Source organism: Globicephala melas, chromosome 11 (assembly GCF_963455315.2).
Source record: "Globicephala melas chromosome 11, mGloMel1.2, whole genome shotgun sequence".
Taxonomy (NCBI): Eukaryota; Metazoa; Chordata; class Mammalia; order Artiodactyla; family Delphinidae; genus Globicephala; species Globicephala melas.
The window spans coordinates 53,593,107-53,608,760 of record NC_083324.2 but is presented as its reverse complement, the minus strand read 5'-3'; the positions used below and the strand labels follow the sequence as shown (position 1 = coordinate 53,608,760).

Genomic DNA, 15,654 nt, shown 5'->3' with positions numbered 1-15,654 from the left:
GCGACCCCCCTCCCTGCTCTGTGCAGCATTGCTGCCTTTGGCCCCTGCAGGGGAATCTTCCCTAGAGCTCCTGCACAGAGATCCAGAGATCTCACAGCCTCAGAGTCTGTGTCCAGGGCACACACACTCGGACACTAGGCTATCTTAGGAATAGCCCAGTGGGGGAATAAAAGACTCTGCTCTCTGTGGTGGTACTCTCCCACGATCAGTTTTAGTGTTCTTTTCATTCACTCGCTGATTCATTCATTTATTTATTTATTTTTAATTTATTTATTTTTTGTGGTACGCAGGTCTCTCACTGTTGTGGCCTCTCCCGTTGCGGAGCACAGGCTCTGGACGCGCAGGCTCGGTGGCCATGGCTCACGGGCCTAGCGGCTCCGCGGCACGTGGGATCTTCCCGGACCGGGGCACGAACCCCTGTCCCCTGCATCGGCAGGTGGACGCTCAACCACTGAGCCACCAGGGAAGCCCTCATTCATTTATTGAACTAATGCCAGTTGTGCACTCTTACCATGTGAAATGCTTAAGTCCTTTTCAAGGATAGACATATTTTAGAACCAAAATTAATTTCATAACTGTGGTTCTTTTGTCGCAGATATTGACAACCTCTTCAGTAGCAGGACAAAGAAGTCTGTATTTATTTCACTGTATCCTCCTTTTCTGTGCTCCAGTGTACCCACAGATGTTTTGCACAGTGGGCCCTGCCTGTCCAGGAGACACCGTTACAGCACTGAGTGGAGGAAGCAGTTGAGGACCTTATGGAGCCTCAAGTGCTGTGGCTGAGTTTCCTCCCTCTGATTCTAGTTCTATAGGCAGCGGGGGGTGGAAGTCGGGGCTCTGAAAGAGCTGCCCAGGGCTGCAGAGCAGCTTTCCTTCGTGGCTCACAGTTTCTTCCTTGTCCCATCCCGGGGCCTCTGGAGGCTTCACGAGGCAGGGACACCATGCTTTTCCCTGGGATCCCGGAGGACTCAGCACGGCTTCATCTTGTTACCAAAACCAAACACAAACCCCCACCTACACAGGTGGGCACACAACTATGGGGGCAGGGAGGGAGGTGCTTTTGTTTCATGGCCACTGTTTTTGCCAAGACTTTCCAGTAGCTTGGGGGTTAAGGATAGGTAGGGGTTTTGGGGTTTTTTTTAGTTTTTTTTTCAAAATTTATTACTTTTTAATTTTTTATACAGTCTTTAAAGATTATGCTCCATTTGCAGTTATTACAAAATATTGGCTATATTCCCATCCTTGAGCCTGTCTTATACCCTCCCACTCTCCCCACCTCCCCACTGGTAACCACTAGTTTGTTCTCTGTATCTGTGAGTCTGTTTCTGTTTCCTTACATTCACTAGTTGTACTTTTTAGATCCCACATATAAGTGATATCGTATAGTATTTGTCTTTCTCTGTCTGACGTATTTAACTTAGCGTAATGCCCCCCAAGTCCATCCATGTTGCTGCAAATGGCAAAATTTCGTTCTTTTTATGACTGAGTAATATTTAGCTAGATTCTGTCCAGCAAACTAGAGATGCAATGCTAGCCTCACAGTGCGATCAGGATGGAAGGTTTGGAGTCACCCCAAGGACCTAGCGATCTCCTGTTCCCCCACGCCCTCCCTTTAATGATTTAATTAAGGCATAACGTGTAAAGTTCTCTGACAGGTTTGTCTCCAAGGAAAGCCCTCACGTTATGATCCTAAGTGGGTTCTGAGATAAGCAAAGGAAAGACTGAAGTGCGTGGAAAAGCACAGGACATGACAGGACAACCTGTAAGTGATGGAGAACAGGAGGCAGCGCTGCTGTTGGAAACAATGTCCTGATGGAGATACAGCCCAGACTGCTTCCCTGTGGGACCATACTCACCCCCTCCTTCTCTGTACCCCAGGAGAAAGAATGATGAGAACATCACACTGGAGACGGTCTGCCATGACCCCAAGATCGCCTACCATGGATTTGTCCTTGACGACGCTGCTTCTTCAGAGTGTATTATGAAGGAAAAAAAGGGGTCTGGAGAGACTTTCTTCATGTGTTCCTGCAGCTCCGAAGAGTGCAACGACCACATCATCTTCTCCGAAGGTGAGTGTTCTTCTCGGGATGGTCTGCAGGCTCAGGGCACATCCCTTCCTGGCTGGTGCTGGATGGTGGGCTCACACTGGGGATCAGGCCCCCTTCACCTGTTGGAAAGAGGGGCTTAAGGGGTAGCAGGGTTGGCTCTGGTCTGTATCAAATCTGGCTCCCGGGGCCCACATTATGATTTGTCACTGAGAAATAGTTTGTGTCACCCAGAGCAGTGGTTCTCAAAGCGCAGTGCCTGGAACAGCAGCAGTGGCATCACCTGAGAACTTGTTAGAAATGCAGATTCCAGGGTGCCACCCCTGACTGTGGAACCAGAAACTCTGGGTGCGGGCCCAGGGTGATTCTCAGGCAGCTCAAGTTTGAGAATGACTGGTCCAGAGTTGGGAGGAGGCTGTATGATTCAGGAGGGAGACTTTAACTCAAGTTGTTGTGTGTACATACTCCTAGGATTTGTCTAAAGGGGAAAGTACATTAACCTCAGTAATGACAGCCTGTTGGATGCACACTTGTCTCTATCCATCATGCATATTGTGTTGGCCAAAAAGTTCGTTTGGGTTCTGTAACATCTTCCACATAAAGCCAAATGAACTTTTTGCCCAACCCAATATTATCCCTCCTTCCCTCCCCTCTTTCTCTACTCCCTCCCTCTCTCCCTCCTACCTTCCCTCCCATCTTCCATCTGCCCATCCATCCATCTGCCCATCCATCCATCCACCCACTTTTCCATCTCTCCATCTGCCCATCCATCTCTCCATCTGTCTATGTATCCATTCATCTATCTGTCCATCTGTCCATCCATCTCTCTGTTCATCTATCCATGTATCTGTCCATCTGTCCATCCATCCAAACACCTGTCCATCTGTCCATCCACTCAAACACCAATCCATCTGTCCATCCATCCACCATCCATCTGTACATCTGTCTGTCCATCTATCTGTCCATCTGTCCAACCATTCATTGTACCCACTCATCCATCTTTCCATGCAAACAGTTGATCATACTATAAATATTACCTGGCAATATTTTTTTTCACCCACCCACTTTTACTTCTCTTCTAAACAAGACAATATATGTAGATATATTGTACACCTTTTAATTGTTGTCCAGAATTGCATAATATGGCATATCTTCTATGAGTGACTTAACCATTCTTAACTTATTCCCAAATAAGTTGGTAGCTTATTTTAGGTGTCTCCAGTTTTCCACTTAATGCTACATTGACTATCTTTGTAAAAACATCTTATACATTTGTGCTAGTATTTCTGCAAGATAGATTTCTAGAAATGAAATTTCTGGATCAGAGGTATGCACATTTTAAATTTGGATAGCCACTATTAAATTGTTCTCCTCCCCGAGAAGATATATAAGCATATGAATTCCATCTACTTTCTCCAGCACTGGAGATTATAAGCCTTTTAATTTTTCCAGGCTGATGATGCAAATAATATTCTCTTGATTTTAGGAATATAAATTCAGCATGAGGAAAGGTTATTTTAGCCCCAGATAGGTCCAATTCAATAAAAACTCCTTTTGGAACACAAGTGCTGGGTCGACACACTATCCCTGCTACTGTGTGTGTCCCAAATATGGAAAGTGATGAGTCTCATGCTTTGTGTATGGTGCTCATGGGCATTGCAGACCCACCTCTTGCTCTCCGTGTGTCCTTCAGCCAGTTTCCCTCCCTTCCTGTTCTACACCCCACCTGTGCCAATTTCTCAGTGTACAAAGGCAGGCATGTACATCTTGTCAGCGCAACACTTTCCAAAATCACTCCCCTCTCCTGTTTTTTCGTCCTACAGGCACTCCATGTCTCTCATTTTCCTTATGTAATTTGAGTTAGGAGGGACATTGTAACTAGATTAAATCACACTAAAACATGGTAACCTTGATATCCTGGTTTACCGTGTTAACCTTCCCCAAGTACTTCACCTTTAAAAACAAGGCCCAGGCTAAGCCAAAGGAATTAATCCCTAATAGTGGAATATCCAGACATGTTTATTACCATCTATGAAACTTTTCTCTCCTTTTGCATACTGGCTTATCCACAATGGAAGAATTTATTTCATGCAAAGGGGACAAAAGTTGATAAATGGCTTGCAAGTTGGATATATTTTATATATATGTATATTACTATAAGCTCTTAAGGTATTTATGACTTCAGTTTTCAGCGTATTTTCAACTCATGTGATAATCATGGGCCCACATTCATGTTTTCCCTCTTATTCATTATCAGACTGTTTGTTTCTTTATGAGGTGAGATAATCAGCATAAAGGTGGTTTCTCATTGTACAACTCAAGAAATCCAGCACAGCTGATGACTCAGATATTTGAGTGATTTCAGAGTCTTCTAAAATGCTCCAGGGAGTATGCTTAAAAATAACCATCTCTCTTCTCTCTATTTGTTGTAGGGGGATATTTTCATCCCCTACAACATCAGGTATTAGGAAGAACACTTTGGGGTCCATTTCTCTTATTGCCACCATCTCTTCTTTATATTAAGGAGTGAAAACTTTTTTTTTAATTGAAGTATAATTGACTTACAATGTTGTGTTAATTACTGATGTACAACAAAGTGACTCAGTTATGTACATATGTGTGTGTGTATGTGTATATATATATATATATATACACATACATACACATTTTTTAATATATTCTTTTCCATTGTGGTTTATCATGGGATTTTTAAAAAATTGGGGTATAGTTCTTTTACAATGTTGTGTTAGTTTCTACTGTACAGCAAAGTGGAGTTCCCTGTGCTATACAGCAGGTTCTCATCAGTTATCTATTTTATACATATTAGTTAGTATATATATGTCAATATATGTCAATCCCAATCTTCCAATTCATCCCACCCCCACTTTCCCCCCTTGGTGTCCATATGTTTGTTCTCTACTTCTGTGTCTCTATTTCTGCCTTGCAGACAGGTTCATCTGTACCATTTTTCTAGATTCCACATATATGTGTTAATATACAATATTTGTTTTTCTCTTTCTGACTTACTTCACTCTGTATGACAGTCCCTAGGTCCATCCACATCTCTACAAGTGACCCAATTTCATTCCTTTTTATGGCTAATATTCCATTGTATATATCTACCACATCTTCTTTATCCATTCATCTGTTGATGGGCATTTAGGTTGCTTCTATGACCTGGCTATTATAAATAGTGCTGCAATGAACATTGGAGTGCAAATGTCTTTTTGAGTTATAGTTTTCTCTGGGTATATGCCCAGTAGTGAGATTGCTGGGTCTCATAGGATATTGAATATAGTTCTCTGTGCTATATAGTAGGACTTTGTTGTTTATGCATTCTATATATAAAAGCTTACATCTGCTAATTCCAACCTCCCAGTCGATCCCTCCCCCAACTCCCTCCCTCTTGGCAACCACCAGTCTGTTCTCTATGTCTGTGATTCTGTTTCTGTTTCATAGATAGGTTCATTTGTGTCATATTTTAGATTCCACATATAAGTGATATCATATGGTATTTGTCTTTCTTTTTCTGACTTACTTCGCTTAGTATGATCATCTCTAGGTCCATCCATGTTGCTGCAAATGGCGTTATTTCGTTCTTTTTTCTGGCTGAGTAGTAGTCCATTGTATATACGTACCACATCTTCTTTATCCATTCATCTGTTGATGGACATTTAGGTTGTTTCCATGTCTTGGCTATTGTGAATAGTGCTGCTGTGAACATAAGGGTGCATGTATCTTTTTTGAATTATAGTTTTATCTGTATATATGCCCAGGAGTGGGATTGCTATATCACATGGTAATTCTATTTTTAGTTTTCTGAGGAAGCTCCATACTGTTTTCTACACTGCACCAATTTACATTCCCACCAACGGTGTGGGAGGGTTCCCTTTTCTCCACACTCTCTCCAGCATTTGTTATTTGTAGACTTTTTAATGATGGGCATTCTGACTGGTGTGAGGTAGTACCTCATTGTAGTTTTGACTTGCAGTTCTCTAATAATTAGCAGTGTTGAGCATCTTTTCGTGTGCCTGTTGGCCATTTGTATGTCTTCTTTGGAGAAATGTCTATTTAGGTCTTCTGCCCATTTTTCGATTGGGTGGTTTTTTTTGTTGTTGAGTTGTATGAGCTATTTGTATATTTTGCAAATTAAGCCCTTGTCAGTCGCATCATTTGCAAATATTTTCTCCCATTCTGTAGGTTGTCTTTTCGTTTTGTTTATGGTTTCCTTTGCTGTGCAAAAGCTTGTAAGTTTGATTAGGTCCCATTTGTTTATTTTTGTTTTTATTTCTATTGCCTTGGGAGACTGACCTAAGAAAACACTGGTACAATTTATGTCACAGAATTTTTTGCCTATGATCTCTTCTAGTTTTATGGTGTCATGTCTTATGTTTCAGTCTTTAAACCATTTTGATTTTATTTTTGTGTATGGTGAGAGTGTGTGTTCTAACTTCATTGATTTACATGCAACTGTCTAACTCTCTCAGCACCACTTGCTGAAGAGACTTTTTCCCATTTTATATTCTGGCCTTCTTTGTCAAAGATTAATTGACTGTAGGTGTGTGGGTTTTTTTTCCTAGGCTCTCTATTCTGTTCCATTGATCTGTATGTCTCTTTTTGTGCCAGTACCATGCTGTTTTGATTATTGTAGCTTTGTAGCATTGTCTGAAGTCTGGGAGGGTTATGCCTCCTGCTTTGTTCTTTTTCTTCAGGATTGCTTTGGCAATTCTGGGTCTTTTATGGTTCCATATGGATTTTAGGATTATTTGTTTTAGTTCTGTGAAAAATGTCATGGGTAATTTGATAGGGATTACATTAAATATGTAGATTGCTTTGAGTAGTATTGCCATTTTAACAATATTAATTTTTCCAATCCAAGAGCATGGGTTATCTTTCCATTTCTGTATTGTTCCAATTTTAGTTTTTGTGCTGCCGAAGTGAGCACATATCTTTCCATTTCTTTGAATCATCTTCAGTTTCATTTATTAATGTTTTATAGTTCTTAGCATATAGTTCTCAGTTCTCAGTATAGTTCTCAGTCTTTCACCTCCTTGATCAGGTTTATAAGGTGGGAAAACTCTTGAAGCAATTTTTATTTTTCTACTCCAAGTCAAATAAGATGGGGAACACAAAAGCTCTCTGGAGTGTTCTGTGTAGTATTTTTATTAGGATAGCACTCTGTTCCTGTTGCTTTCTGATCTACAAACAATGGATAATGATTACTTACATCTTACATTTTTCTTAAATATGTGAGGGAAAAAAAAGTTGAGCCACAAGATTTACTCTTTAAAGTAGATCTTTATTTTCAGTGTTACTATGAATGATAGCTGACATTCAGAGGGAATGTAGTTGCTGTGTTTGTTGCTAAGCCCCTGTGATGGCCTGGCCTCAGTTAATCTCATAGCCACCCCATGAGGTAGGCACTGCTAGTATCCCCATCTTATAGATGAGAAAACCAAGCTCAGAGAACTGTAACACCTTGTCCAGGATCCCATGACTAGTGGTGGCATAGCTAGGATTCATAATGGGCTGTGGATAAAATACAACTTCTGTGAGGGTTTTTCCCCCTTCCTTCTCTTTTTATGTCCTTCTTTCTTGCACTCTCTCTATCTCTTGTCTTTCTAAACAGATAACATATGTACATATTAAAAAATTCAAATTCGACAAACTGGATACAGTGAAAAGAAAGCCTCCTCTTGGTCTGTGATCATCCAGAGAGATTTTTCTGCATGAACTCTGCATGGAAATCCTAAACTTGGTAAATCATATCATTGAGATTTTTTTTAAAAGTCAGATTCATTGATGTATAATTTACATAAAATAAAATCCACCGTTTGAAGATACTATTTTCACTGAATTGTGACTAATATATATAGCTGTGTAACTACTACCACAATCAAGATACAGAACATTTTTGTGACTCCCAGTAAATTCCCTTATTCCCTTTTTCCATCATCATTGGGATTTTTATCCTCATTTTAGAAATTTGGTTGCTTTCTTCCTGTATTTGGTGATTTCCGTTTACTTAACCGAGGCCATGACCTCAGTCCTCCAAAGAATGGACAGGTGGGACAGCCCAGCCTCAGACAACAAGATACCACTGTGTTCCTTTGCCTCTATAGGCACCCAGGCCTATTCTACCAAAAAAAAAAAAAAGGGGGGGGGTATTATTTAGCACTGATTTTCTCTCCTGCTCCATGTTGCTTGTCTGTACGCCTGGCATAAAGCCTGAAGCCTGGCAGATGGTTTGGGGGAGGATGGGCCTCTACACAAGCCACCAGTCCTCCCATCTTCACTCCTTTCAGGTTCCCAGAGGTTGGTGTGTAGTGATGGCTTGTATGCCTCTGGTCTTGTTCACCTTGTCGAAGCACCTTTACGTTCTATACCTGAGAAATGTGCAGAGAATGTATTGAAGATTCGTTGAGATAATTGTCTTAAGGCCCAGAAAGATGATTAGATTACTGTCCCCTGGTGATGATGGCAGAGAGCCAGGAACATAGAAGTTAGGTGACTTGTCTGTAGTTACTCAGCTAGTTAGTGGCAGAGCTGGGCTACAGGTTTGGTCTGCAGACTCTCACCAAGGTCTGTGTCTCTAGTACAGGGTTTGAAGTCTGTATTCCGAGGGGCATCAGGGGCTGCTCTGAGGAACTGAGGGAGAAGGGAGTAAATCAGCTCTCCTTTACCTGCCATGTGTACCAAGCTTCAGCAGAAGATGTGAATCACAGAAGGGCGTTGCCAGCTTTCACTCCAAAACAAAGGAATTAAAGAGACCTTGCTGTCTTTCTTTTTGAACCAGGTACCTATCTTTTCCCCCCAAACCCCCCAGTGGGGCCTTGTGCTATGCCCGGTGGCTCCCTGCTTCCCTAAAGTAGATCAATTAGAATGAGGCCGGGGTCCGCTCTTCCGTCTGCTCTCTGAAAGTCAGGTCTCCCTGTCCTGTCAGATGATTCCTGCTTGGTGAAAGATGTGTAGAATTCTGAGGAAGTCATTATCTCCCCCTGGGCTCACCAAGCCCTATGATTCCGGTTAGAAGAGAGGGCGTTTGTCTGGGTCCTTATTGATGTCCTGGTGACAGCTGTCACTCAAACAAGCCCTGTCAGGCTCCTGGACCAAAGTGAGCCCAGGATGGGGGTGGGGACCCCAAGCTAACGCCTCCCTGTTCACTTGCAGATGACATGTCCACTCTGCAAAATCATGATGTGGGTAGGATCGCTCATTAAGCCTTGAAGAATCCAAAACACCACTCAGTTTTATTCATTTCATAAATGGTTTCCAAGTGCAGTAAAGATGCTTCATTTGCAGAGTGCCAGGCAAGGAGATGATTTCTGCTTGTTTTAGGTATGAAATAAACAGTCCAGTGTAATGGTTAAGATGGGTCTGTGGTGGGTTTCTGGAATTTTAAGGCCCATTCTACCACTTGTTCGCTTTGCCACATTGGGCCAGTTACCTGACCTCTCCTAGTCTGTAAAATGGAACTAAAACGGGGGGTGGGTGGGGTGCGGCTAGATTGTTACATGCAGTGCTTACGACAGCGCCCCATCTGTTAGCTGCTGGTATTATTTGGGGGTTTATATCCGATGCGGACTTTTGCTCACCCTGAGATGTGAAGCCAGGCCCGTACGGCCCTCTGGTGTGTTCCAGCACTGAGATCTGTGGTGGAGACTTGACCACAGTGTGCAGCAGGCCACTCAGACCTCCTATGTGTGGCGCTGCAAGAGTTTGGGAGGGGTTTGGGTTGCTTTAACTCGTGCCTCGAGCAGCTTCTTTCTTCTCCACGTGCCTTCACAGAGGTAGGGGGAGCATACCGAGTCCACAGTTTGTAATCAAAGCTAACCACATCCCTCCATCGTCGGATAATATCACACATTAGGCGCGTTGTTCCTATTGTGACGCAGAATCACAGTAGCAGGTGGCTAAATACAAATGGGAGGGCTCACTGTGCCGTGCAGGTCAGTGCTGGGGCGATCGCACTTCTGTTCTTGCCAAAGGGCTTCACTCCGTCTTCCTTTTCTCAGCAGAACGCTGCTTTGGGCCACGTGGCCGCCTCATTGAATGGCTGTGCCGCTGTTGACCACTTAGTGCTGATAGTGATACCTATGGCCTCAGGATGCTGGGGGGATTGAAGGAGGTGAAGCTTGGGAGGGCCAGCGTGGCAGCTGGTACACAGCAGGTGCCTCCGTTCTCCCTCATTCCTCCAGATAAGGAGCGCACTCTCTGCTGAGGAGAACCCCTCCTCTGAATGGGGAACCCTCGCTACTCCAAGTGTCCACAGACCAGCTGCAGCATTGCCGGGCAGCTGGGTAGAAGAACAGAACCTCAGGGCCCTCCTGGACCCACTGCATCAGTATCAGTGTTGTAACAGTGTCCTTGGTGATCTGTTCTCACACTGAAGTGTGAAAACGCTGGTGTGAACTCACCCAGCTAGCAATGGAACCAGAGAACCAAAGATGGGTCTTGTTAGCTTCCTGCTGGTAACTTGCCCAGCTGATCAGTCAGCCCAAGAGGAATACATTTGGTCTTAAACCTGGTCCTTTGCAAAGGAGCTAAATATGCTTTACTCTGTCCTTTCGTGTAACAGAACTCCCCACTGAAATGGGGGTGTTTTTCCATAGCGATAGTGAAGTCATTTTTTGTATGCGTTACAAACTTTGTGCTGGCATGGAGCTCCACGTAGAGAAGATGAGGTGCCTTTTCAGGAACATTTCTTTGGTTTCCGTGATAATGTTCACATACTTTATCTATGGGATCATACTCTACTATTTCCCAAAGCAAGAAGACATGTAGGAATACCTTCAAGAAGCATTTCACAAGATGTTGTTCTGAACTGGATCTGTTGATACGAGGGAGTTGTTTGGTAGCCTGGGGGAGCCCGGGACAAGGAATAGGGAGGCATTAAAAGGAGTTCGCCTGAATCAGTTTGCTCTTCAGTGTTTGTTATCATCATCTGCTGGGTTAGGATGGTAATTTGGCAGATTGAAGGAGGTGTGCTTCTGGACTGCTCCCAGCTCCCAGATGGCTGGATCCCTGGCCATCCCACCTTTCCTCCTGACTTAGAGCTGAACTGCTGCTTCTGGAAATGGCAAGTCTCCATGGCCATGAGGGAAAGGGAATTAGCATTAAACTCAAGCCTGGACTCTGAAAAGTTTGGTTTCAAGGCCAGAGTCCCACCCCCTTCCTTAGCTGAAGTGCAGGGGAGCTGGCACCATGCCCAAGGCCCAGACCATGGACATCCCTAGAACAATAGTAGTGATGGTCTCTGCCCTGGGGTGAGAGCCTGCTGTGGTTGGTCCACCTGTGCTAACTGCTTTCAGGTGTGTTGCCTTGTTTCCTAGAGTCATAACTTTTTTTTGACGTCATGTTCTAGCATTTTTTCAGATTTACTGAGGTATAATTAAGAAATAAAGTTTTAGATATTTAAAGTGTACATCATGGTGACTTAATATACACATACTTTGTGAAAGGATTCCCTCCATCTAGGCAGTTCACACATCCATCACCTCACATATTTTTCTTTTTGTGTGAGAACATTTAAGTTCTACTCTCTTAGCAAATTTCAACTGTACAAGACAGTGTTATTAACTATAGTCACCATGTTTTACACTAGATTCTCATCACTCATTCATCTTAGAGCTGAAAGTTTATACCTTTTTACCAACCTCTCCCTATTTCCCCCACCCCCCAACCCACGGCAACCACCGTTTTACCGTTTCTGTGAGTTTGCTTTTTGTTTTTAGATTCCACATGTGAATTATACCATGAGGTATTTGTCTGTCTCTGTCTTATTTCATTTAGCATAATGTCCTCAAAGTCTATCCATGATGTTACAAATGGAAGGATTTCCCTCTTCCTCATGGCTGAATACTATTCCATTGAATATACACCACACCTTCTTTATCCATTCATCCCTTGGTGGACATTTAGGTCGCTTCCATGTCTTGCCAGTTATGAATGATGCTGCAGTGAACATGGGAGTACAGATGGCTCTTTGAGATCCTGTTTTCATTTCTTTGGATAAATACCCAGGAGTGGGATTGCTGGGTCATATGGTAGTTCTAATTTTAGTTTTTTAAGGAATCTCCATACTGTTCTCCATAGAAGCTGTATCAATTTACATTCCCACCAACAGTGCAAAGGGGTTCCCTTTTCTCCACATCCTTGCCAAGACTTGTCATCTTAGTCTTTTTGGAGTCGTAACTTTTTTTATGCTGAAATGAAGCCCATGCAGTTAGCTCGTCCAAACTTTTCATTTTACTGACAAAGAAATGGATTTCTAGAGAGTGGTGTGAATTTCCCAAGATTTCGCAGTTGGCTCTCCACCATTTGTCCACAGGAGAGTTGGAGAATCTTTTCTCTTTTTTTCAGGGAGTACCATCAACCCTCCACCTTCAGCTGTGTGTGGGGTGCTTGTTAACAACAGTCTTACCCCCATGTGGACACAAGCCTGGTTGCTAATCTGTGCCCAGACTCCCCATTCAGCCAGTGCTGGGCAAGCAGCACAACCAGAGGCTATACCATTCACGGGCTTGTTAGGAACGAGCTTTATAAATGACGCCCAGCAGGAGAAGATCGTGCTCTCCCCAGTGAGATTTTCTGGGTTCAAATCTCAGCTAAGGCATTTATGAGTTGTTTGTCCTTGGGTGAACCAATTTACCTCAGTTTTCCCCTCTGAAAAATGGGGATAGAAATAGTGCTCACTTTGAATAGGATTTTTGTGAGGATAAATGTGTTTATTCATGTAGGGAACTTAGAATAGTACCTGGCACAGAACACCTATGCAATAAATTTTGGCTGTAAAGAGTTACCATTGTTCCCCTAGATTCAAATGTCTTGTCTTTGGATTTAGCCAGATGAGTGAGGCACTTTGTACCAATGTCGTGTTGCATTCTCCTTCCTGAAAATTCCTTCTGCTGACTCGTCTGTAAGTACCATCCATCTTCAGCAACAGTTCTGTGAATCAGAGGGACAGGTTCACTGTAAAGAACGCTGTTGAGGAAGCTGTTCTCTGCATTGTATTGTCACCTCGCTGAGGAAGCCAGGAGAAATTTCTCTCAGCTCTCTGCTTTGGAAAGATTATTCCCCTCATGAGGACATACTTGCTTCTGACCTTAAGGACACTTTGAAGCATATAGAGCTTCAAATAGAGCAGGGATCAGCAAGCTTCTTTGGTAAAGGACCAGTTCATGAATATCTTGGGCTTTGCAGGCCAGAGAGCCCCTGTTGCAGCCACAGACAGTATGTAAACAATTGGATGCGACCATGTTCCAGTAAAACTTTATTTACACAACAAGGCTTCAGGCCACCCCCTGATATACGTGACCATGTTTTGTTGTATTTCTCCCGACAGTACTACCAGAAAAGCTTCAGTCATGCTTCTAGCAAATATGTGGGCGTGTACTTTGCATACTGACATCACCCCTGCTTGCCTGTCTTCCTACATTTACCTTCCATTTGTCTTGATCCCAGCTCCCATGTTTACTTTTTTTTGGTCTTCCCCCCACTACTGTGTCTATCTCTAGGTTGCATGAGATTTTTTTTTTTTTTTTTTTAACAGGATGGAACTATCAGTAAATACGTCAGTTATATCTAGTTAACTTAGGAACCAGGACTCTAGAAACCACTCTGACTCAGAGTTCACCTGCTGTGGTAAAATGCTCCTGGCTGACCCACAAGCTGCCTGCAGGCCCCACAGGACCTGGAGAGGCAGAGAGCAAGGAAACGAGGAGACAGGGACTCCTGGTAGCCACAAACGCTCCTTCTTTCCTTTCTCATTGTTGTCGAGTTTCTTTTAAATGAAAACAGCCTCTTTGGTTTGCAGGCCTAAAGCTGGCAGGAAGACAAATGATTTTTTTTTATAATATCAGACACGCGGTTTCCTGTCTCTGTTTAACTTGCTAGCAGATCATCTCAGCCAGCTGGGTCCCCCTGGACCTGTTGTGACCTTAATAACGTTGCTTCCCGCCATCCAGCAGACCCACTCCGGGTGTGGATCACGCGCCTGGCGTACTGTATGGACTCATCTTGGGTTCTGCGTCGGGGAGGGCTTGGACGTGCTGCCGATCTCATTTTGTGTTCGTTCTGCTCCAGCATGCGGCAGCTGGCTTCTTGGGGGAAGCTCTGAGTTCCTGCGTGCAAGAAACCAGCAGAATGATATGTGCTCTGGCAGCTCTGGGCTCTGGGTGTGCTGCTGCCTTTGAACTGCGCCCTCACGACTCAAAATAGCTGGCTCGCCAGCTGTGCTTTTTTGTTTCAAGAGAAACAAACCAGATTTACTTGCTGGTCTCAATGCAAAAGGAAAAGAAACCTAAGTGTGGAAATTTGGTGGAGAAAAGTTGTTAGAAGAGGAAGAAAATTCTGGATTAAAGTCACTTGTCTCATTCTGGGGAAGAGAAATGAGTTATTTGAGGGGATGATTCAGTGCTGAAGGAGGCTTGGGTTGTGAATGAGTTAGAAGCCTCCTCTGAATCCCTGAATCCAGCTCCATGTCTGGCCAAGGAAATTATAAAGATTGGACATGCCAGAGGGCACTGTGACTCAGTCCAGTGAGGCTTAGCATGTATTTGAAGTGTCTTCAGGCAAAGCAACTGGCTTCTGTAGGGTTTTTTTTTTTCCCCTAAGCAGCAAAGTAAACAAAGATGCTCTGAGGCCAGATGTGGTTGCCAGCTGTGAATGTTTCTACCCTGGAACCTCATCCTGACGTGAATCACAGCCGAGTGGAATCCATTAAGGACACAGTCTGTCTCGAACCCCATCCCCTAGATGTGAGTGACCAATAGAACAGCTGAGCCAGTAAGGCTGGCGTTGCTGCGAAGCTGTGGTGAAACGTCTGCAGTCTCTCCTCTCACAGTGGCCTTCTCGTGTTCTGTAAACAACACACAGATGGGTGATGGCAAAAAGGGTCCGGGAGATTGTTTGCTACTTTCCAAGTACCTCAGTGTCCCACCAATGGAAAAACACTGGAGCTCGCTAACCACTGGGAAACTGACCCTCATGTCCGCCCCGTCCTGAACTCCAGAGGCTGTATTTACCTCCAGCTGGACATCCGGCCAACTGGCTCTTGGAAAACCTTTTCTGATCCTCAAATAACTCTTACGCGTTGCTAATTATGTAAAATCTCAGTGTTCCCAGCAATAATTATGCCTTATAAAAACTAATATTAACTTTTAAAGAAAAAATTCATATTTGCTTCTTTACTTTAAAAAAATACATACACCTCATGCCACTGTCTCCAGTGTCAGGAACAATGGATCCTAAATTTAGTGATTAAAATTCCTTCCACACCTTCTCTTTTTTCCCAGGTTCCATCCCAGTCTCCCCTCAGGCCGAAGTCGTTGTTCTCGGCCTTGGCCGCACATTGGAACCACCTGAGAAGCTTTAAAAATGACTCATTAACTGGGTCTTAGCTCTGCAGTTTCAGATTTAATTGATCTGGGGCCTGGTGTCAGGAATTAAAAAACAACAACCCACCAAGACATTCTAATATGCAGCCAATGTTGGGAACCACTGAATTCAAGGCAGCTTGTTCTGCCACATCTTTTTGTATTTTTCATCATGTTCCACATATAACTTGAAAGAGGATGGTAATAATTAGAGAGCAGTAACCACCACAGGA

The 15,654-nt window shown here is 43.5% G+C and overlaps 1 protein-coding gene across 1 annotated transcript in view; it reads left to right on the top strand.

Annotated features, from left to right (window-relative positions):
• The window catches only part of TGFBR2 (transforming growth factor beta receptor 2), a 92,117-nt gene that overhangs the window by 36,274 nt on the left and 40,189 nt on the right, over positions 1 to 15,654 (top strand). The window contains exon 3 of the mRNA XM_030830033.2: positions 1,879 to 2,069. Coding sequence (XP_030685893.1) covers positions 1,879 to 2,069 — 191 coding nt within the window. The remainder of the gene's footprint in view (positions 1 to 1,878; positions 2,070 to 15,654) is intronic.